Below are 24,753 nucleotides of genomic sequence, written 5' to 3'. Positions count from 1 at the left end.
TCATGATATACTGCCGTCTCTATTCTGGACTCATTTCATAAACAGTGTGGTGTCTATATGTACTTCCGGGTTAAAGTTGACCGTCGGCCCTATGTGCTTGTCGTAAGAAACAAGTGGTATCACTAACTCGATTCAAGCATTTTATCGTATCAAACTTGCGTAGATCGATGCTTATAATGTCAATCACTGGATTGTCTCGTCCAGACTGGATTATTTACACGTCATACTATTGTCATATACCTAGATGGCGTGAAACAACAGACATTCTAACAAATTCACGGGCCGAGATAACCTGAAGAAGATTCTAATGGAACCTCTAGATATCGGCTATCTGCAGATAACTATCTAGTGTTAGTATATATTCGATTTCACATATGTAAGTGGGATATGTTTTATATGTTGTTGTTTTTTGTCAGTGGGCTTAACATTTTCCCTGTGTATGTAACCATGCCGAAGTTCATTTTGATCATTTCCCGACTTCTTTTTCAATCCACTATGCGGACTCATAATTAGAACCTGGCTTCACTCGGTTCAACACGACCGAGAAGTGTAATGTTCCGGAGGAAGGAGATATACATCAGTATCACTGTCAACGTGACACGACACCAGTAGGGAGGGTCTGCCCACCACTCATACCTCGTAGACAAGCAAGGTACAGAGTCCACAGACTTGAGCTGAAACAAGGTATTCATGTTTATTTTCTGTTTTCGTTTTTACATTTATACAATACTTGCTGTGTGACGAATATGTATTTTCGCATGCATAGGAGGAACGTTGACATAATATGAATGAAAGGCCATTTTTCTTGGACGGTAGTCTTTCGGTGTTGATTTTTCAATGAATTACGGTGTTATGTTCTTTCAGTTTTATTTACTTACAGATTCTTCTGTTATGTTATACATGTTTCAGAGGAATATAGAATATTACACCACTGTCCTTGCGTGGATATTTGAGATACATGTATCTTTGTTTCGTTTGTCTATGGCAGTGGGTAGGGGTCTCACAACTTTAATTCCGTATTTTAAGATTCAACAAGGGAAAATGAAGACCTCACACATTGCAGCGTTTCTGGTTCTCACAGGCGAGTACTTTAACTTATATCAAGAGTGTATGAGTGAACGAGGATCGACGCCCAGTAATGGTCCCAATCTGACAGGTCATCGTGCCCGACACCTCTGTTATCTTCTTAGGTCAAAGGCCAGGCGTGGAAATACGTTACTAGTACTTATGGGGTTGGTGGCTTAGCGGGTTAGGCGGCTGACTCTGTGTGCTGGCGATTATGGATGCCTCACTGTGACGGAGTGGGTTCGAATCACGGATGGGACTCAACCCCAAAAGTACTAGAATCTGTACTTTAGTAAGAAAGTGTAATCCCAAATATAACATATACTACATTTGACCACTTTCTAAATGGCACTGTGTAATCATACATGGAATGGTTTGCTATTTAACGCGCCACTCGGCAGTATCACAGTTATACGGCGTTTGTTTGTAAATAACTGTCTGTACCCGGCAATCTAGTGATCAACACAATGAGCATCGTTTTTCGCAATATGTATACGATAACATGTGTCGACAAAGTTACCCGATCCCATTAGTCGCCACTTACGACATGTATGGGTTGCTGAAGACCGATTCACGTTTAGAAAACTGCACGTTACTTTATTTGTAGCAAAATCCAAAACTGTTTATGCCTAATTTGTATGGGGAACATCCGAATCACACCACTGTATTGACACTTCAAGTATCAGTGACGACTTCGATTCTTTAGTTTAATATTTACTTGAGATGATTTCCTATATGTATATATTCATACATGTGTCGAATACTCGGATAAGTCGATCTGGTACTATGATCCTGACGACTTAGACACAAAGGGGTTTGCCTGTATGATAATAGAATACTCCCTTGTTTTCCTTTCGAAGGACATAACATTAATTCATAAATGTAAGAAAACGTTCAGACGCTTTGTTCGTACCTACGTCTTTATAACTTCACAGACTGCTTATTGAACATTGACAAATGGAATCGGGTGGTCAGGTTTTTTCGTTTATGCATGTCATCGTGTCCCAGATACGTCAATAGATGTTTATTATCTGGCCCAGACTTGATTATTCACTGACCTTCGAAACATTGTAGACACTTGGCTAACCTCAACGTTAACCAACAAAAAAGCTTATTTAACGAATACGTTTAACAGCGATGTGGGTCAGTAATTCATCACAAACCCCGCACAATCTTGAATCAACTAGCCAGGAATGCTAATCCGTTTGTTGCCGCGGCCCATTTGAGTTTGTTTATGGAAACATTTATAAATGCCCAAATATTGCGTGGCGAGCCGAACAAATGTCGTGGACTATTTGCTTAACTTAACCACATACAAATCAAGACACGTAAAGATTCTCTGAGTTAACGTTATACAGTTAACATGCATGTAGAATGAATGATTTTTGTATTCATCAATAACTGATGTTTGTTGGCGATTGGAAGGAGGAAATATAAGTAGCGTGTGTGTCTCTTGCGCAGTCGCAGCAGCTGCTCGGCACCTGCAGAAGAGGGACTGGGTTCCTCCCCTGGACTGGGCTCGGTGTGACGAGCTGGAGCGGCAGTGTAAGAACAATCTGTCAGTGGTCGGGGAGATACTGAATGGTCAGGGACTCAGCACTTTGATCTCTGGCGGCGCCTTGACCATCGACTGCTCGTGAGTAGGCGGATACTAATTTGAGTCCGTCCAACCTTTTGGGTACTCCTCACAAATGTGTGGTGATCGCTGCATGCACTACGATATCAGATCACTAATGGAGTAAGCCGCTGCTCTATGTTTTAGGTGGCCTCAGTTTACAATTATTTTCCTTCTTTGCTATCTACAGTGACATGTAAGTGCACCATAATTAATATCGGTGGTAGGCTGTTCTCCTGTTGCATGCTGACCAACCTGCCACTTGCCACTTAACCGGCAAAATATGGGCCGAAACACACTAGACAGCCTTGAACTTGGGGTCAAATCATGGATGGCTGGTGTCAATATCATGTGCAGATTGTGGACCAATTTTGCAATAAAGTACAATGTCTTACCTTTCATTTAAGCTATCACAAGTCACACTGAACAAATTAGCACAAACAGAACAGCTCATTTAAACAAGACACTATATTCTCCTATTTTCTTTCCGGGTCATGGTAAAAGTTAAGGGGGGTAACTGTGGTCTGAGGCCAGGTAGACCCCTGATTCAGGCAGGTAATACTTACAAAATGGCTTCCACGGACTCGGCTATCTCCGGCACCTTCCGTCTCGGGTCATGGCCTTCAACTTCAGGGTTGGCGAACCCGATCACCACAAATGTCTATCCACTCACTGTACATGGATGTATTGATCGTTCTGTTCTAGGAACCGCTATACGACCTATCCCTAGCTGTTATATTCGGAATAATGAAAAATGGGACATGATTACATTGAAGTTTAAAGTTGTCATGTGGTCCATTTCTCCATAATGTAAAACCAGGAAAACCTCCCAGCTAACACACAACGTTTAGTTTTAGACTGGTAATGTGATGACACAACGTTGTCACAACGTTAGTATTACGTCATTTTGTAACGTTATGTCACAACGTTAAAGCAGGCTTGTATTGGATTAGACTAAATGTTTTTTAATGAACAAGAACAGATTCCGGTGAAGACTTTCTGATTGCTGACATGAAACTGAGTATCACATGTTAGGCAATTACTATTTAGTAATGGCACTGGATGGACGTGGCTTGCACAGGATATAGGTAAGCTCCGTAGAGCACTTTCAAAGTTTAGATGTAGTGCTCATAATTTCTGTATACAAAATTCCCGGCGGGCTAAAAACCCTGACCCTGATGCATCGCTCTGCCTGTTCTGTAGAAACACAGATGAAGACGAGTTCCATGTCCTCCTTGTATATCCTAGTTGTGAGGAGAGCAGACAAAAGTATCTACCAGAATATTATACAAAGCACCCATTTTTGGGTTAAGTTTATAGGACCACTAGCCAACCAAAATGAAAAACTTACCTTGTGTTAAGCAATTTTTATAACAAAGATATTTGAGACTAGAGAGACCAAAGTTTAATCCCTACTGTGCGACTCTGTATACCTGACATTATTATACTCCCAGGTTTATGCACCAAGTCTCAATTACAACTCACGAACTATACATTTCTTCTTATGAATGCATTTTATTTAATGCATCAATTTCAATTTTCTACAAAAGTAAAAAAATATAGAGCGTCCAAACATATATTTACTTTCTCAGTGTATCATATGAGTAGGCATATATATATACTGTACAAAAGTGCAAACATTTAGAGAGTCAAACCATCCAACACCGTCTCTATCTTGGTATGACCCAATATTTTTATTACTAATTCATAGCTAAGATCACAGTGCCGATCCGTCGAATGCATTTTACTACTCTGAAATCAGAAATTCGACGGATCGGTATGGGACCATATATACGTTGTGTAAAAACGTTGTATATCGACTAGTACACAACGTTATGTTTCATCGTTTCTGAAACGTTAACTTTGATGCGACGTAAACTTTCCCTTTTCCGAAAATAGTAAGAGCAAGACTGACATCGAACTATTCGTAATTTCTGCAGAAAACAAGACTAGTGCATTAATTACTTATTACATCATATGATTACCTTCCCATATCTATTCTGAAGTCACAGTAACGTAATTTCCATGCTTATTGACAACGTTAATATCACTGTGCAACGTCACGTCACAGAATCGTGACAATCAATGGGAGTCCATCAATGGGAGTCCTCATGAAAACGTTGTACGGACGCAAGCATAACTTTGTGACAACGTGAAATTGTTAGCTGGGTATACCTTCCACAAACAATATTTGTCACCAAGCACCACTATGGTGTACATCCACACAAGCAAACCATTACTCAAACATATTTAATACTTCTATCTTGATAACCATTTTAAACAATGGTGGAATCGAACCAGGTTGGTGTAAAGTTACTCCAACCACTCTGTTACCCAAACACAGGAAACAGAGTCGAGATGTGACGTATATATTTTTGTGTGTTACGTGCAAGTACAGGCCAAGCAGACTGGCAGCAAACCATCGGCGCATGCGTGAAGTGGGGGGTATTTGTCGCAGCAACCTCGACATTGATGTCCTGATATATACCAACGTGTACAAGTACATTTGCACCAACAGCCAAGGTTAGACAATTGAAAATGGAGGGTCGTAAAACATGATTCTAAACAAACATGCAGGAATTATCTGTACTTTTAAGAAACTCGGTAACTACATGTAAAAATAACTAAAGTCATAGTGCTATATTTCTAACATATCACTTGCAAGGTTATACTGCAACTGTCCCTTTTTTCTTGAAGCGTTCATACAAGCTGAGGGGTGCTTGGGGAGTAGAATCCTGTCTGAGACGAGACGTCGGTGCCATATCAGTTCCAGAGATTACGAGGCCAAATGTCGGTGAGATATTGAGATGCCTCACGAAGCTTATCCTAAACTCTTCTTCAGGTTTAGCTGTTGCATCATGTTTAAAACACATCTTGTTCTTACACACTGATGACCCGCAAAGAACCGAGTAAGAATTGGTCTTCAGTAACCCATGCTTGTCGTAAGAGGCGACTAACAGGATTCGGTGATCAGGCTCGCTGACTTGGTTGACATCATCGTATCCCAATTGCGTAGATCGGTGCCCATGTTGTTGATCCATGGATTGTCTGGTCCAGACTCGACGATATATTGCTGAGTGCGGCGTAAAACTAAACTCAATCACTCACTCACTTACACATTGATGATAGCATTTAGGACACTACGATTTGGAACCGAGAAAATACCAGTTTCATAAACAAACTTTGTTTGGTTTTATTTGTATTTTTACAGGTGGAAGTGTTATTTTGTCAATGATGGACAATGTTTTCTATTGATGCGACATTATAACACAGACATGTTTGAACCCCATTTACTCTAAGATTCCATTGTATTAACTGAATTTGTGAAGTGTTGTGGGAATGGCCAGAGAGGATTGTCTTGTGTATTTCAAGGGATCGGCATGATGATTTACACAGAAAGGTAGATTCTGTCATCTCCACTTGGAGTATTTCACGGCCTACACTATGACGTAACCTCTGACTTCAACTGGTTTCAGGGAAGAACCTGTTTGCATCCAAACCCACCTGAGTAACACAGTAGAATGTTCCTTGTCTGGAGCGACCCCAGAGCTGATGGGGAACATGACCAGGCTACAATACAACTCCTTCTTGGACAACTGTCATTACTTGATGTAAGTCAGTTCTTAGATGCGATCTGTTTATATACTGATATATATATTTCTCTGAACACTTCAGACTCATACTTTTTAGAGTATTCAAATGCTTTAGTGCTACAGGGCTGGCAGAATATGAACTTTCGATAACATTCAAGTACGATGTTAGTACAAAGTTCCATTAGTTTATCAGGGGAAACATCTTTCTAAAGTTGTGGTTTAGTTTCAGTGACAGCAAGGCGGTAAGCCCAATCTATCAGCACTCCATTAGGTGCTGACATACCTTGAAGTTTTGGTTACCAGCTAGTATAGTAGTGTCTCTTTTAAATACGTGTCGTACAAATATCAGTCTGGTTTGAATTCAGTTATCATTCCGGTTCTGCGTTTTCTATATTTTTAACTTTCTAAAATTGTATGTCATTTTTATGAAAGCGGTAATTGATATCATTCCATATGCCCTCTGTAGATTGTCTTCACAAGCTGAACTGCCAAACCATGAAACTACTTAAAGATTATTAGTTTGGATGACGCTACTTACACAGAGTAGACAATCACCAGCGGAAATTGTTAATGCCTCTTTGGTATCATTTCAATACATTTTATATCATTTCTTTGTCACCTTCTGTTTCAGGGGTGAGCTTGTGCGGATGCAGTTGTTTCACTGAGAAGACATTCAAATTCAGAAAACCTATCAAGACTACTGATTTACGAATAAATGAAAAATCATATTGTCTCCCATATTGTTGTTATTGTGTTTTACAGACTACGATATTCTGACATACGAGCACCTCTGATGTCATGGCATTTGCAATTAAACGTATATATACTGAGGGAAAGCAGCATGAAAGTACAAGTGTTCCTGTATTCATCTTCCAAGTTTCTTCGCTGGCTCTGTGGTCTTAGGCTAACTGACTTGACTGACATGGCCACCTTTTCCGAATTAGAATATTGATGCTCATGATGTCAATCACTGGAATGTCTACCAGTTAAGATCCGGGTTAGAATATTGATCTGCAGTAACCCATGCTTGTCTACCCGTGAAGATCCGGGTTAGAATATTGATCTGCAGAAACCAATGCTTGTCTACCTGTGAAGATCCGGGTTAGAATATTGATCTGCAGTAACCCATGCTTGTCTACCCGTGAAGATCCGGGTAGAATATTGATCCTCAGTAACCCATGATTGTCTACCCGTTAAGATCCGAGTAGAATATTGATCTTCAGTAACCCATGCTTGTCTACCCGTTAAGATCCGGGTTAGAATATTGATCTTCAGTAACCCATGCTTGTCGTAAGAGGCGACTAACGGGATCGGGTGGTCAGGCTCACTTTGCTGGTGCATTGCTGAGTGTAGCGTTAAACAACAAACAAACAAAACACAAGCCTAATGCTCATGATGTCAATCACTGGAATGTATGGTCCAAATGTGATTATTTACAGACCACCGGCATACAGCTGGAGTCTTGCTGAGTGTAGCGTTGAACAACAAACAAAGAAAACACAAGCCTAATGCTCATGATGTCAATCACTGGAATGTATGGTCCAAATGTGATTATTTACAGACCACCGTCACATAGCTGGAGTATTGCTGAGTGTAGCGTTAAACAAACAAACAAACAAAACACAAGCCTAATGCTCATGATGTCAATCACTGGAATGTATGGTCGAAATGTGATTATTTACAGACCACCGGCATATAAGTGGAGCATTGCTGAGTGTAGCGTTAAACAACAAACAAACAAAACACAAGCCTAATGCTCATGGTGTCAATCACTGGAATGTATGGTCCAAATGTGATTATTTACAGACCACCGGCATATAAGGGAGCATTGCTGAGTGTAGCGTTAAACAACAAACAAACAAAACACAAGCCTAATGCTCATGGTGTCAATCACTGGAATGTATGGTCCAAATGTGATTATTTTACAGACCACCGTCATATAGCTGGAGTATTGCTGAGTGTAGCGTTAAACAACAAACAAACAAAACACAAGCCTAATGCTCATGATGTCAATCACTGGAATGTATGGTCCAAATGTGATTATTTACAGACCACCGGCATACAGCTGGAGCATTGCTGAGTGTAGCGTTAAACAACAAACAAACAAAACACAAGCCTAATGCTCATGATGTCAATCACTGGAATGTATGGTCCAAATGTGATTATTTACAGACCACCGTCATATAGCTGGAGCATTGCTGAGTGTAGCGTTAAACAAATAAACAAACAAAACACAAGCCTAATGCTCATGATGTCAATCACTGGAATGTATGGTCCAAATGTGATTATTTACAGACCACCGGCATATAAGTGGAGCATTGCTGAGTGTAGCGTTAAACAACAAACAAACAAAACACAAGCCTAATGCTCATGGTGTCAATCACTGGAATGTATGGTCCAAATGTGATTATTTACAGACCACCGGCATATAAGTGGAGCATTGCTGAGTGTAGCGTTAAACAACAAACAAACAAAACACAAGCCTAATGCTCATGATGTCAATCACTGGAATGTATGGTCCAAATGTGATTATTTACAGACCACCGGCATATAAAGTGGAGCATTGCTGAGTGTAGCGTTAAACAACAAACAAACAAAACACAAGCCTAATGCTCATGATGTCAATCACTGGAATGTATGGTCCAAATGTGATTATTTACAGACCACCGTCATATAAGTGGATGCATTGCTGTGAGTGTAGCGTTAAACAACAAACAAACAAAACACAAGCCTAATGCTCATGATGTCAATCACTGGAATGTATGGTCCAAATGTGATTATTTACAGACCACCGGCATATAAGTGGAGCATTGCTGAGTGTAGCGTTAAACAACAAACAAACAAAACACAAGCCTAATGCTCATGGTGTCAATCACTGGAATGTATGGTCCAAATGTGATTATTTACAGACCACCGGCATATAGTTGGAGCATTGCTGAGTGTAGCGTTAAACAACAAACAAACAAAACACAAGCCTAATGCTCATGATGTCAATCACTGTAATGTATGGTCCAAATGTGATTATTTACAGACCACCGTCATATAGCTGGAGTCATTGCTGATTGTAGCGTTAAACAACAAACAAACAGAACACAAGCCTAATGCTCGTGATGTCAATCACTGGAATGTATGGTCCAAATGTGATTATTTACAGACCACCGTCATATAGCTGGAGCATTGCTGAGTGTAGCGTTAAACAAACAAACAAACAAAACACAAGCCTAATGCTCATGATGTCAATCACTGGAATGTATGGTCCAAATGTGATTATTTACAGACCACCGGCATATAAGTGGAGCATTGCTGAGTGTAGCGTTAAACAACAAACAAACAAAACACAAGCCTAATGCTCATGATGTCAATCACTGGAATGTATGGTCCAAATGTGATTATTTACAGACCACCATAGCTGGAGCGTCATATATGCTGGAGCATTGCTGAGCTGTGTGGCGTTAAACAAACAAACAAACAAAAACACAAGCCTAATGCTCATGATGTCAATCACTGGAATGTATGGTCCAAATGTGATTATTTACAGACCACCGGCATATAAGTGGAGCATTGCTGAGTGTAGCGTTAAACAACAAACAAACAAAACAAAACACAAGCCTAATGCTCATGGTGTCAATCACTGGAATGTATGGTCCAAATGTGATTATTTACAGACCACCGGCATATAAGTGGAGCATTGCTGAGTGTAGCGTTAAACAACAAACAAACAAAACACACAAGCCTAATGCTCATGATGTCAATCACTGGAATGTATGGTCCAAATGTGATTATTTCACAGACCACCGGCATATAGCTGGAGCATTGCTGAGTGTAGCGTTAAACAACAAACAAACAAAACACAAGCCTAATGCTCATGATGTCAATCACTGGAATGTATGGTCCAAATGTGATTATTTACAGACCACCGCCTCATATATGTGGAGCATTGCTGGCGTAGCGTGCTTCCACGCTTACGGTGTCAGCGTATGGTCCATTGATTATTTACAGACCACCGTCATATGGGCGGGAGAGTGTATGTTATGGTAGTCAATCACTGGAACGTTAAGCAACAAACAAACAAAACACGTAGCTTACTAATGCTCATGATGTCAATGGAGCATGATTATTTACAGACCAATGAAGGAGCTGGAGCATTGCTGAGCGTTAAACAACAAACAAACAAAACACAAGCCCACGCTTCCACAATCACTGGAATGTATGGTCCTGTGATTATTTACAGACCATTAGCGTCATATATGTCAATCACTGGAAATGTATGTATGTCCAAATGTGATTATTTACAGACCACCGGCATATAAGTGGAGCATTGCTGAGTGTAGCGTTAAACAACAAACAAACAAAACACAAGCCTAATGCTTATGGTGTCAATCACTGGAATGTATGGTCCAAATGTGATTATTTACAGACCACCGTCATATAAGTGGAGCATTGTTGAGTGTAGCGTTAAGCAACAAACAAACAAAACACAAGCCTAATGCTCATGATGTCAATCACTGGAATGTATGGTCCAAATGTGATTATTTACAGACCACCGTCATATAGCTGGAGCATTGCTGAGTGTAGCGTTAAACAACAAACAAACAAAACACAAGCCTAATGCTCATGATGTCAATCACTGGAATGTATGGTCCAAATGTGATTATTTACAGACCACCGTCATATAAGTGGAGCATTGCTGAGTGTAGCGTTAAACAACGAACAAACAAAACACAAGCCTAATGCTCATGGTGTCAATCACTGGAATGTATGGTCCCAGTGTGATTATTTACAGACCACCGTCATATAGCTGGAGCATTGCTGAGGAATGTAGCGTTAAACAACAAACAAACAAAACACAAGCCTAATGCTCATGGTGTCAATCACTGGAATGTGTGGTCCCAGTGTGATTATTTACAGACCACCGTCATATAGCTGGAGCATTGCTGAGTGTAGCGTTAAACAACAAACAAACAAAACACAAGCCTAATGCTCATGATGTCAATCACTGGAATGTATGGTCCAAATGTGATTATTTACAGACCACCGTCATATAAGTGGAGCATTGCTGAGTGTAGCGTTAAACAACAAACAAACAAAACACAAGCCTAATGCTCATGATGTCAATCACTGGAATGTATGGTCCAAATGTGATTATTTACAGACCACCGTCATATAGCTGGAGTATTGCTGAGTGTAGCGTTAGACAACAAAGAAACAAACAAAACACAAGCCTAATGCTCATGATGTCAGACACTGGGTTACCTGGTCCAGATCTTTTATTTACAAACCGTGGGTCATTTTCTTGGAATTAAATCTATATATGAGAATAATAAGTGCTGGATAAAACTGTTTACAAATCCCCAGCTAATTTGCACGAGAGTAACATAAATTACCTTTCCACTTAAACTTCAAAATATTTAAACATCTTTGTCATGGCTGCTGTGACAAAACGCAGGTCGATGGTCAGATGTATATGATTGTACGGCACTTTGTCAGTCCGAGAAGCGAGCCCAATTCAGAGTTACTTCCCCTAGATCGTGACGACAGTTTCCCTGAATTTTACCGATGACCAACAGCCTCAATAGACAGGAGACAACAACGTACGACATAGTTACCGTGTGTTTTTTACACAAACAAATAAAAATACATATCATGAAAAGTCTTATACTCACGTGTACTTAGAAATATTCTAATCTTAGCTCACTTTTGAATGTATTATATAGCCACATAAAGAAACTGTGCATTGTCCGAGTTGGTAAGTACGATAAAAATGTCAAAGGTACACATAAACTTTAATGGAGGGGTCATGAGACCATAACAAGTCGGGAGAATTTCAATTGAAAACTCAATCACAATGACGTCATGAGTCCACAAGCGGGACAGGGGTCAAACGACCATGTCACAAGCTCAATAACGGGTATGTCCACCATCGGCATTGAGAACAGCAGTGCATCGACGACGCATAGATCCTATCAAACGTGTAAGGAAGGGTTGTGGGATGTCACGCCAGATTCTCTCAAGTTCTGTTGCAAGGTCAAGGACGTTATCTGGCGGATGAGGAAGACGGCGTAGACGTCGATCCATCTCGTCCCAAACATGTTCTATCGGGGAGAGATCCGGTGAATTTGCAGGCCAAGGCAGTAATAAGTCAACTTTGTGGTGTTGCAAGAAATCCATAGCAACCCTTGCGGTATGAGGGCGGGCATTGTCCTGTTGGAATGTTAACCCAGGGCCATGACGTTGCAGAAAAGGAATTGCCACAGGTCGAAGAATCTGATCCCTGTAGCCCACACCAGTTAAGTTGCCCTGAGCAATCACCAAAGGAGTTTTTTGGCGTGCTGTTATTCCACCCCAAATCATCACGGAACACCACCAAAGCGATTCCTCTCCAAGACACAGGCCTGTGCATAACGTTCTCCCACGCATCTATCGGCACGTTGACGTCCATCACTATGGGAAATGTTAAGCCTGGACTCATCTGTAAAAACAACAAAAACAAGGGTCTGCGGACATGATTTTGGCACCACATTCGGAGAGATTGTCGATGACGTTGTGTCAGGATAGGCCGTATGGCGGGGCGTCGTGGTCTGATCCCGTGATGACGTAAACGTTGTCGAACTGTGTTGGGGTGGGTACGGCGACGTCCTGGAGTGGTTCGGTCAGTCATCACTGCAGTCTGAAACCTGTGGCGCTGATGGGTCACCCTTATCCATCTGTCCTGTCTTTGCGTTGTTACATGTGGACGTCCAGAACGTGGTCGATCGATGACGTCATTTGTGTTCTTGTAGCAGATATGGTGTTCCGGTGGCAGTGGAAATGTGCAGCCACTTGTCGTTGAGACATTCCCCCACGGACCATCCCAATGGCCTCATGACGTGAGCCTTGGCATGCTATGCGTTTCAATAGCCGTTTAATTTTTGAACTATCGCAAGGGCAGGGGTTGAGCTTTCCAAAGTGACAGTATTGTGTGGCATTCAATTGCTCTGTTTCTCCTTCCCGGACTGCACGTGCAACAACGTACTGCACGTCTCAATGACGAACCCACTGACGTCACGGAACGTGGCACGTGCATGCATGTTGGATACATGTCACTAATCTCCGATGATAAGTATTTTCATTGTAGTAACAGAAATACATTTAAATGGAAAAATGAAAATCACAATTATATCTTGATAACCTGCAAAATGCTGATACAAGTGATTTGTTTCAGTACTTTATAAGCAGTCTACATGTCAACACTGACAAAGCATTAAACATACTGCAGCGCATTCTGCAAACCTGTGGGCGAGATATGGAATGTAGACAACCATAAACCATCAACGCTAAACAACAACCAGAATGGTTTGATCAACAGTGTCAGTCTATTAAGCATAAACAGTATAAACTGCTTAATGTATTTAGAAAAACAGCAACCTTTGGGAATCCGAATAGATACAAATACATTAGATCTCAGTTTAAACAGACTTGTAAAACTAAGAAAGATAGCTATAAACGTTCCATTACTCAAAAATACATGATGCAGCTTGTTCCAGAGACTGCTCAGCATTTTGACTACTTGTGAAAAAATATACCACAACACGCGCCATGGAAGAAAGTGTAACGCCATCAACATTGGCTGAATACTTTAATTAAGGACTTGTTAAACCCAACGTTGCCAGAAATGGCAACTTTTTCAGAAGATGCCAAATCATATGTTGATAAACATGAATTTAATACATGTGTTGATTGTATCAATGACGATGATATTCTATCATGTGACTTTACAGATCAGGATGTAATGAATGCTATCAGACATCTAAAATGTAACAAATCCCCAGGCGATGATGGTATTCCCGCAGAGTTTTTCAAAGTTTCTGAACATATAATAGTTCCCTATTTAGTATTACTGTTCAACAAGATACTCTCATCCGGCTTTTGGCCAAATTCCTGGTCAACTGGCATTATTATCCCACTACATAAGAAAGGTAGTAAATCTGACCCGAATAATTATAGGGGATCTCTCTTCTGAATGTAATGAGCAAAAGTTTTGTTTCGGTTCTAAACAAAAGATTGGAGTGCTTTTGCAACTTCGTGAGATAATTGGAGAATATCCGGGTGGATCTAAGACAAACCATTCGACTGGGGACGGTATCTTTATTCTCCAGACAATCATTCAGAAGTATTTAACACGTCAAAATGGGAAGATATATATTGCATTCATAGATTTTCGCAAGGCCTTTGACATGGTGAATAGGTTTAAATTACTGTATGTTCTTTTGCAAAATGGGATCCATGGAAAAATTTCAAGTTGATTAAAAATATGTATACTAATGTCAAGGCCACTGTAACCTATGAGTATGGTAAAGAAATTAACTGAATATTTTGATAGCGCCTGTGGGGTTCGGCAAGGCTGTGTCCTTAGTCCTGTATTATTTTCTTTATATATTAATGAGCTTGTATTGACCTTAGAAAATAAGTTGGATGATGGTATATTTATCTCCGAAAATATGTTGAATATTATTGCTCTGTTATTTGCAGATGATTTGGTTTTGATAGCTGATACTGTTGTTAGATTACAGCGCCGCCTTGACGCCCTACATATGTATTCCCATAAATGGGGCATGGATATTAATACTGATAAAAGTAGAATATGTGTTTTTAAAATTGGTGGACCCTTGTCCAAACACGAAAAATGGTCCTATATAATGGCATTCGAATGGAAACTGTCAATATATGAATATCTAGGACTTATGATAACTCCCAAATTGTTTTGGGCTAGGGCATGTAAAACATTATCTGATCAAGCTAATAAGGCACTGTGGCCGATCAAGTCATTCATAAGACGATATGATATGTCACTCTCAGAAGGATTTTATATTTTTGATAAAAAGATTGTACCAATTCTAACATATGGTGCTTAGATATTGGGTTTTAAAAACAGAGAAAGTATTGAAATTGTCCATCGAAAATTTCCATATCCATATCAATGTTATCAATTTTTATTATCTGTTGAATTCAGGAAACGTCCCACATGTGACTTTTTATTTTATCTTGGCCTTTGTACTGCTTGGATTTCACAAGATGTCGGTGATACAAAAAATGTTTCTTTTATATGTTTACTGAAAGAATTAACAACTGATCTATGCAAGAATGGCTTTTGTCCCTAGATGTTCCTTCGCTCTCTTTCTATAAGTCCCATAAATCTCTGTTGACCTGTGAAAAAATATTTATCATTGAACATAAGTAATAAGTGCAAGCGTCTGTTCACATTATTTAGATCAGGGTGTAATGCACTAGGTATCAAATATATTAGAAGAGGTACTGCCTCCTGCAATGATGATATTGTGTTATGCAAACACTGTAAAAGTATTGAGGATGAAATCCATATTGTCTATATTTGTAAACGTTATGAGGATATGCGTCGGCGTTCCAAACCAAAAAAAACGGTCCATTCAGTCTGCAGCATATGTACATCGTCCGACAATAACTTCATAACTAATTTTGTCAAGTTCTTAGAACATGTTTATTCTGCTCCTGTTAGCGTTGTTGTATGAAAATCACTATTGTGCCACCTTGTACGATGGGTCGTATGGCCTTTATACAAAATAAACCCTTCTTCTTCTTCTTCCTTCTTCTTCTAATCTTTGAGTTTACATCCTTATGTGTCTACACAGGTTTGATAAATTTAGATTTTAAATTTGTGTATGCACAGTTTCTTTATGTGCCTAGTACAGTATGTAAAAAAGTTTGACTAGTTTGACACCAGCCTGTGATTCATGATAGCTATCCAGTGTTTATTCCAGGCGACGCTTTGTAGCATGTTACAGTTTGATCACTGTGTGTAAGTTTATTGTCAAGCACAAAGAAAATCAGGGTTGAAATTGATATTCAGTAACCCATGCTTGTTGTAAGAGGCGTCTAACGGGATCGGATGGTCAGGCTCGCTGAGTTGGCTGACACATGTCATCGTATCCCAACTGCGCAGATCAGTGGAGTGTTTAGTTTAGTCCATGGTTCCTGACAATGTCTCCAATAAGCAGAATGTAGAGGCTGAAAAGCTTGGGTCCAAGAACCGAACCTTGAGGAACGCCATACACCATTTGTGTGTGTGTGTTGAGGACATATCACCGATCTGGACAGATTGGGTAGGGTTGTAGATATACGAGCGTATCCACACCAGAGCTGTTCCTGTGAAGCCGAGTCTTGTCTGTAGCCGATGCAGGAGAACACTGTGGTCCCAGTAACGTACTCAAATGACTTGAATGTTGAAGAGTTACTGCGCCTGACAGGAATATATTGTTTGTAGATTAATGCCACTCCCCCACCTCTTCGGTGTGATCTGTTTACTTGCAGTATGTCATATTTCGCTGGTACTAATTCTTCTATAACTGATGTACCATTATCAGTCAGCCACGTCTCTGTGATAGCAAAGACATCAGAGTTGTTGTCCTGGATATAGTCATTGAGAATGAGAGGTTTGTTCCTCACAGGTTGAGCATTAAACAAGTTAATTTGAAGTTATGGGGCACAAAGTTTTTTGAAACATTGACAAACTCACCACAATGTTGATTTAGGGTAACACAACCATTTGTACTTGTTCCTGCCGCCTCTTGAACCTCTTAGGGCAGCTTCTATGTGGCTGATATTAAGCTGTTAAGTCACCGTACTTAGTCCAATTTTACTGCACGTTGCTGTACCCGGAACTAGGTGTTTGTACGTATTCATGTGGCCACCGTTTGGTCATTTACCAACACATTCGTGGGTTCTTGTAAGTGCACAGGGTTCTGTACTGTACACTAGGGGCTGTGACAACAGTGAAAGAGTCTGCACACAAAGTTTACACCCGGTCACAGGTGAGCTCGATCCCGGCACCTCAGGCTCACTGGATCACTAGCCTGGCGCCTTAGTTAGCTCGCCCACCGCGCCCAAACGTGTGGCACTTCTCTGTGTGTGGTGTACATCATAAGATACTGGATGAGTTCAGAATTCCAATTTTGTCCTAAAGCCTGTTTAGCCAATTATGTTAATTATGTTGTTTTGTTTTCTCCATTCAGTACATATACGTCCCTCCCCTTATGTTACATTCCTGCTTGGGAACGGTACAAATCTACACGTTGCACTCACGAAATAGAGAAGTTGTTATTCATCATGTTTGTCAATAGTTTACTTCCCAAATTTTAAATTGGCACTCAAAGAAGCTTGTTCGCGTCTCTATGTGGCTGAACCAATACCTTTGATATGGTTTGATAATAATTTCTAAAAAATCAAAATAGTTTAACTGTAGTTTTCTGTAGTCAGTAAGTGTTTAGGGGACCAATTGACAGAACCATGGCTAAAGGATGTCGTTTATTAGGCTGTTTTATTCACAGGAGTTTGGGTTTTTAACCATGTCTCCCTGCACAGGTACCCAAGGTAGAACCAATAATCATAAGGATCTCTGAACTCTGGGTTTAACCTGTGAGGATGTCAGGTACATGGAATATATAACCAGACAATCCAGTGCTCCACTCAAACAGGATGTATGATATCTATCTAAGGTGAGAGACATACAAGTCTTGGAGTCTTACCCGATCATGTAAGTCACCTCTAACGACATGTCTTGGATGCAGAGGTCCAGTTCTAACCAGGATTTTTTATGCTGTTTTTGTGTGCATCTAGTTTTCTGTCATCATCATCGTCAACTAAGAACTTATATAGCACAACAATCCAGTAGTATAACGCTAAAAGCACTTTGAGAGGATGCATGTCACATGTATCAACAATGTCCACTCGGCGTATGTATTTGAAAAAGGTTTTACAAGTGGCTAAGTTATTGACAAGTCTCAGGTTTAATGGCAGATCATTTCAGAGTCGTGGAGCTGCTCTGGTGATCCCCACAGGTGGTGGTCCTTGCGTGTTGAACACACAGCATGCCTTGTCCCGTGGATCTAAGAGACATCGTGGACTTGTAGTCCTGGAGGAGTTCCTGGAGAAACACAGGGGCTAGGCCTGCCCTTGCCTTTAAGGTTTACAGGAGCACTTTATAAGTGATTCTGTCCGCATCTTCAACCATGTTTCGTTAACACTGGAGAAATGTGTCTGTCTTTCTTTGCCTTTGTCACAAGTCTAACTGCACAATTTTGTACGCGCTGCAGCTTTGCTATCAATTGCTTTGGTAGTCCAATGCGAAGAGCATCACAGTAATCTAAATGGGACACAACGCAGCCCTGAACAAGATATGTTACGGTCTTTAGATTTATGTATCGACGTATTTGGGCAATGTTTCGGATGTTAAAATATACATGTGTGCATACTTTGTTTACAAAGGACTCTGCATTCATGGCTTTGCATTCATGGCTGAAATACAAATCCCAGATTTCGTGCTTCTTTGCTTGGTTCAATGATGCAACCTCCAATTTCAAAGGTGGACAGGGCAAGTTTGCCTCTTGTTGACTCTAAGGGAGAATCAGCATTTCCGTCTTCACATTGTTGAGCTTGAGAAAGTTCAGGGTCATTCAATCCTTGATGTCCTTGATACAGTTCATCAAACGACGATATGTATCCTCTACTGATGTTCTGTTGGAAGGCTTAAGGGCCAGATACAGCATGGTATCGTCGGAGTATAGATGGAACAAGAGATTATTGGCGCGAGCAAAGTCTCCGAGAGGTGATGTGCAGATAGTGAACAACACTGGTCCCAGTACAGAACCCTGTGGAACTCCATACTGAAGGCTAACTTTTTCTGACATGTGCCCATTGACTCTCACTGAGAGTCTTTTTGCTGTCGTCGTTGTACCATGCCAACATAGGCGGATAATGTTCAGCCGGTAGAGGGCGCGAGAGTCGATTTCATGCAACGTTGCATTAATTCGTTTGAACTTTATAATTCAATATTGTAATTTTAATACGTAATTGTTTTGGGAATAAATGATTTGGTAGCATCCATGAGGGCTGATAGTTAGTATTATTTATAGAAATGCATTATGTATTTCTAGAGAAATTGGGTGTGACATTGTGCCTTATATTGTCACTTCTGGGACATCCGCTGCCGAATCAAGGTACCCATGACGATCCCAGTTAGAATTGACATTCAGCAGCCCATGCTGCGGGAGGTAAGGCTTACTGCCTCAGGGGATGCATGTCATCGTACCTCAACTGCTTAGATCGATGATTATAAAGTCAATCACTGGATTGTCTGGTCCAGACCTGATTATTTGGAGAACCACGCCACAGTTGCTGTGTGTGCTAGTACAAGGAAACAGGTACACATAGGGTCACAGAAAGGGTCGAATAACTTAGGTTAGGGGTAAACATGGTGTCCCCATTATGATGGTCTGCAAACAATTGCCAATGATCACATGCCCATTGATCACTCTCCCTAGTCGGTTATCTACGCAATACCCAGTGGAGTCACGACTGTTTTATGAGACGAAATGGCGCGAACACAGGCATCGAATTCACGGTACGCATGAATGGCCTTCTTTTATAAAAATCATTGAGAGATTCTGTGACAGTAAAGTGTTGAAGAGAACAATATATGATTATGTGGGTCATACTAAAGAACGAAGAAGACATGAGCATGATTGTGACGCCACGAAGGTGTCAGCCTTTGAATCATTACTGAACAAATATAAGGTGTGAATGTGGCTTAACTGCAAGTTCCAGGACCATATCCATTAGCCCAAATTTTCGACATTAAACTATTTTCGTCGGTTTCGTCTGTAACAAAGTATAACTTGTACTTTAAAAAGTACCCGACAAAAGATTCGCCTCCCGTCCTTTAAAATATCCGGAGCACATTGTACCCCCCGCACCGGAGCCTAAGGAACTAATCAAAAGATGGCCCATACAAGATGTGAAGGAAGATTGACCCAATCGACTCCATTACTGTCTAATGATGCACATTCACTCCATGGAGAAAGAATATGTGTAAATTAGTTCCTATATATATTCCATTTAGTCCCATATATACGTTTAATGCGAAATGCACAATATATTGAAAATAAAAGGGCTTTCATAAACTGCCGCTTGCTTTTAAACTGCACCGCTGTCTACAATTTGACGTGTGCGAAATACGCATGATGTCGAAAAGCGCACGTAACATCTCCAAATCCTCATCGCTAAATTTTGCGCACAGATATTGAAACCTCCCAATATCGCTGGGCTTACGCAAGGAAAACGCGTATAAAGTCGGCAGCACATTGAGAGGAGCGTAGGAACAGTGTTCTTCCCGTTAAGTGTTTTTAATTACGTGCTTTACGTACTCCATTTGTCACTCACTCACTCACTTACTTTATTTGTACGCTTGTCTATGTTATATGTCACTTGCAAGGACTGCGCCTTCACTCTTCTGTTGGAACCTTTCCAAGACTGTTACATGAAATAAAACATCAACAATTATCCTGCCATCTTTGATATCCGTTGCTGGGAATGAGCAGCTGAGGACTGTCATCCATATTACAACGTTGCCACTGAAGTAGACATTCGTTAATTTCGTGAATACTATTGGATTCGACCATCCAAACCTCCATATATGTATGTCACATTCCTTTGATGACATGATTTTAGAAAAAAATACGGGAACTTCATTTTCCATTTACAATTGAAAAAAATGGGAGATATATGGGAGTCAATCAATGTTGATAGGATAATACTGAATGTTTTGAGAGAGCATCACCACTTGCGCTTCCGCATGACTAATGTTGTTTTTGTTTTGGTTTTTTATTTATGTTTTTATTTCCCAGCAGATGTTTACATGTACATAAGTATACGTAGATGTTAACATCTACACAGCTATCATAGATACATAAGGTCTCCGATAGCATGTAAATCATAAGCCATTTCTACATTACCCATTATTTCCCAGCAGATGTTTACATGTACATAAGTATGCATACAGCGTGTTCAGCTTGACCTAAGCTACTCTACAAATGCATGACCCAGGAGGTCAAATGGCAAAAACGGCTGGCCGAGTTAACTTCATAAAATATGGGAGCAAAGAATGTTATTAATGTTGCGTTCGTGCGACGCATTCATACATGGATTCGTTACAGCCCGAATCGGAAACATTAAACCATCTGTAGATTCTTTTTTTAAGAAAGTTAGGACATTGCTGACGATTTGTCTATTCAAACGGCGACCTTGTCTCGGTTGTTCGGACATGTTGAAATTCGGCCAATGCAGGTTTGACGGCATCTGGTAACATGCAAGGCATAAGTCATTTTCACATTACCCATTATTTCCCATCAGATGTTTACATAGACATAGGGATGCTTAGATACACAGTATTGTTCATGTTGAATATGAAAAACGTCTAGTGCAGGTTTGACTGTACTCATGACTAAAGTTGTTTGTACAGTAATCGGTCTTGATTGGTGATGATTGGTGTATGACGTGAAATTTGCATGTAGTAGTACAAAAAAGAAAAGAAAATTAAACAAAACAAAACCCGGCTAGAAACAAACACTAACAACTGTGTGATGTAAGATGATTGTCAAAATTAATGGCCTACAGTGATTTATCCACCTTCTTTTAAACCGTCAAATAAAGAATGACACCCATGCACGTGTATGGGGCTACAACGTTATGTGCATGCATGCATCCATGCGTTCTGCTTAGGGGTGGTGGTAAAGTGTAATGGTGGTGCTTTCATAAGATGTCTGTCTTTGGAAAAGTTGTTAAAGCTTATACTTTCTATCAAATTGAAATTTCAGATTCCCCTACATTTTGTTAAGAGTGTATGTTATATTTAAAAAATCACAACCAGTGAAGTAATAATTCGTCAACACAGCCAGCTAGATCAGGCCATACGCAGGAACTTCTTATCCATAAAGTTGTAATCTTCGTTGTCTTGTATGAAACCGCTGAATAAAATGTAGTGTCCCGTAAACTGGTCAATAATTGATATCTGCACGCTATAAACTTAAAATTGTAGTGAAAAGATCCTTTCTAAAATCATAAGAAATCTCATATTAAAGGGTTTTTAATGGGCTTTACCGTGTTTGACGATTTAGTGTATTATGAAATTAAAGGTGTACCTTTGGTCTATGAAGCATCTCCCAGCTGATTGTCCACTTGAAATAGGTGCTGTAAAAGGATAATTTGGTTCATTTCATGTAAAATAAAATCACCAAAACGCTCCACATAAAGTTGGAATCGCACAGTGCACGCTACTTTTTATAATCTACTAATGGAAACGAATAAGGGAACACGTGAATGTATAAGTGTTCCTTTATTCTTTCCAGGATTTCTTCACAAGGTATGTATTGCACTGTGAGTGAAATTCTGGAAATGATTACATGAACACGGGTACCGTCATGTGTTCCCGTATTCGTTTCCACCAGTATATGGAAAGTTGTATGCTTCTCTCGAGGGTAATACGGTCTGATGCACGCCGTACATCAGACCGTATTACCCGAGGGAGAAGCTTACAACGTATTTATCTTACCTCCATGTTAACTGTACAAAACATCCTTTTATTTTATTGTGAAGATCCATAAGCTCGCTACCGACTAAATGACACGTAAACAAAATGGCGTTTGCCTCTCGACTGGATTTTAACATCTGTGAAACATATTGTGAAAAACTTAAAACTGCTCTGAAAATGATTATGTTATGTTTAAGTTGAGTGTGCAAACGATTCAATGTATAAAATGGTTTAAATAAAGCAGTGAAAGTCGGTAAGATAAATGTGTACATAGTGAACTCAAAACAGCTAGTCGAACGGTTTTCGAACTCCGTACACTGCATGCGTCATATTATGACGTCGTTCGATTGTTAGCGATACAGTTTCTCGGCGGAGAGTTTGGCGGTTACCGTGGCAGCGGGTAATATGTTTTCCAGTTGTCACCCTCCTGGGAGGGGTGACATAGAAATTGTTAAAGCGTCATTGACCAATGAAATAAAGTATTTTACATGAAGGTAAGATATGATAAAAGTAGTTTGCACTGTGCGATTCCGACTTTATGTGGAACATGTGAACACAGCAAAATAGTAATGATAAATGTACCCGCTTTGGGGGAAAAACCGTCTCAAACATATGCAAGGAAAGCCGCTTTTAGCAATATTCAAGCAATATCACGCTGAGGATCCTCGCCTATCAACGGGTATTCATTGGTATGCGGAGAATGGTCAATGCTATCACGGCGGAGGACACCAGAAATGGGCTTGACACGTTGTACCCATGTGGGGAATCGAACTCGTGTTTTGGCGTGATATTCAAACGCTTTAAGCTCCAGGCTACCCCACCGACCCTCACCGGAATGAAACTTGAACATGTGGTATAACTCAAAAGGGGGAACTGCATCACACTTGTTTTCAAATTTTGAAATGTTCTGTACATGTCCTCCACAATATGTTCTGAAAACTTTACCATGTATCACTTGCTTGACAACGACATTAGAATCTATGTCGAAACGTTGCCTTTCACAGAATAAAACAAGTTGTATATCCATAAAAATTTTCATCATTCTTCATCAACTCAACTTCTAAAATGCCCATCAAAGAAATAACTAGAATATCACAGATACAGATATAAAACTAGCATGTGACCCTCAAAATATTTGAATCTTACAGAAAATACAATATAGAAATGGGCTACAGATTGCCATCAACTGAAAGTTGATCACCATACTGATAGACCATGGGTACAGTACTTTCTCTACCTGCATGGACTCTGGATGCACAGCTTCTCAATATTGGCTGGCTACTTTCCCCGATCGTAATGACCCATACTATAGAGTGTTTGTTTCTATGTTGTTTAACGCCGCACTCAGCAATATTCCAGTTATCGAGTCTGGACCAGACAATCCACTGAATAACATCATGACCATCGATCTACGCTATTGACATGTGTCAGCAAAGTCAGTGAATCTGACCACACGATCCCGTTAGCCGCCTCTTACGACAAACATGGGTGAAGACCAATTCTAACCCGGATCTTCACCGGTCGACAATTGTTCGACAACAGTGGTTGATACAATTCTCTTTGAATGGCATGGACTAACGGTACCCTCTCAGGAGCTGGATGCCTGAACAAGTAGGATGATTATATTAATATGAATAAATGTGACACTTTTCTCATTCCCCGTGAAAGATGTGAATAGTCATTGGAATTGCCATTTGTATTAAATTGAGTTATAAATTAAAGTCATTTGAAATATTGGCAATATCACTGTAAATTACAGTTATTACACTTGATGGATACTTACAGAAGGCAGTGTACCCGATGAACGAGATCAGAGTTAGAAACACCGCAAGAAATGTTCGCTTGGACATCGCTGTAAAAATGTGAAAAATACACATAATAAATACTTGACATGTAGACATTATGTATCTCCAGGGCTAAGATTTCTGTAAAACTAGTGGTTGAAGCGTTCCCTCGACAGCGATAAATGTCAAGACACAATGAGTAATTCATTGAATCAAGGGTAATCATAAATATCAATGTGTGCAACTGGGATGCGGTTACAAGCATTCACCAAAGCAAACCAACCAGACAACCCGATTCCGAAATTGATAAGCATAAGTTAC

At 40.1% G+C, this 24,753-nt stretch overlaps 1 protein-coding gene and 1 long non-coding RNA gene across 3 annotated transcripts in view; one reads left to right on the top strand and one right to left on the bottom strand.

Annotated features, from left to right (window-relative positions):
• The first annotated feature begins 540 nt into the window (after positions 1-540).
• Positions 541-24,753, top strand: part of LOC124267608 — a 90,181-nt gene continuing 65,968 nt past the window's right edge. Inside the window, exons 1-7 of one of the 2 annotated variants that reach the window (XM_046702571.1) lie at positions 541-684; positions 1,027-1,081; positions 2,527-2,701; positions 5,079-5,203; positions 5,378-5,474; positions 6,157-6,291; positions 6,905-7,006. In XM_046702571.1, coding sequence (XP_046558527.1) covers positions 1,042-1,081; positions 2,527-2,701; positions 5,079-5,203; positions 5,378-5,474; positions 6,157-6,291; positions 6,905-6,938 — 606 coding nt within the window. In that variant the 5' untranslated portion in view covers positions 541-684; positions 1,027-1,041 and the 3' untranslated portion in view covers positions 6,939-7,006. Of the gene's footprint in view, positions 685-1,026; positions 1,082-2,526; positions 2,702-5,078; positions 5,204-5,377; positions 5,475-6,156; positions 6,292-6,904; positions 7,007-24,753 lie in introns of those variants that run through there. The other variant, XM_046702572.1, reaches the window with a different exon arrangement.
• On the bottom strand, positions 20,530-24,697 carry LOC124267611. The gene is made up of 3 exons (XR_006896070.1): positions 24,432-24,697; positions 22,260-22,308; positions 20,530-20,592 (listed from the first exon to the last, which is right to left on the bottom strand). It is a non-coding gene; the product is annotated as an uncharacterized LOC124267611 (long non-coding RNA).

The sequence above is a fragment of the Haliotis rubra genome, unplaced genomic scaffold (genome assembly GCF_003918875.1).
Source record: "Haliotis rubra isolate DU_JTF1 unplaced genomic scaffold, ASM391887v1 Scf1323, whole genome shotgun sequence".
Classification (NCBI taxonomy): domain Eukaryota; kingdom Metazoa; phylum Mollusca; class Gastropoda; order Lepetellida; family Haliotidae; genus Haliotis; species Haliotis rubra.
This window is presented reverse-complemented; position numbering and strand designations above follow the sequence as displayed.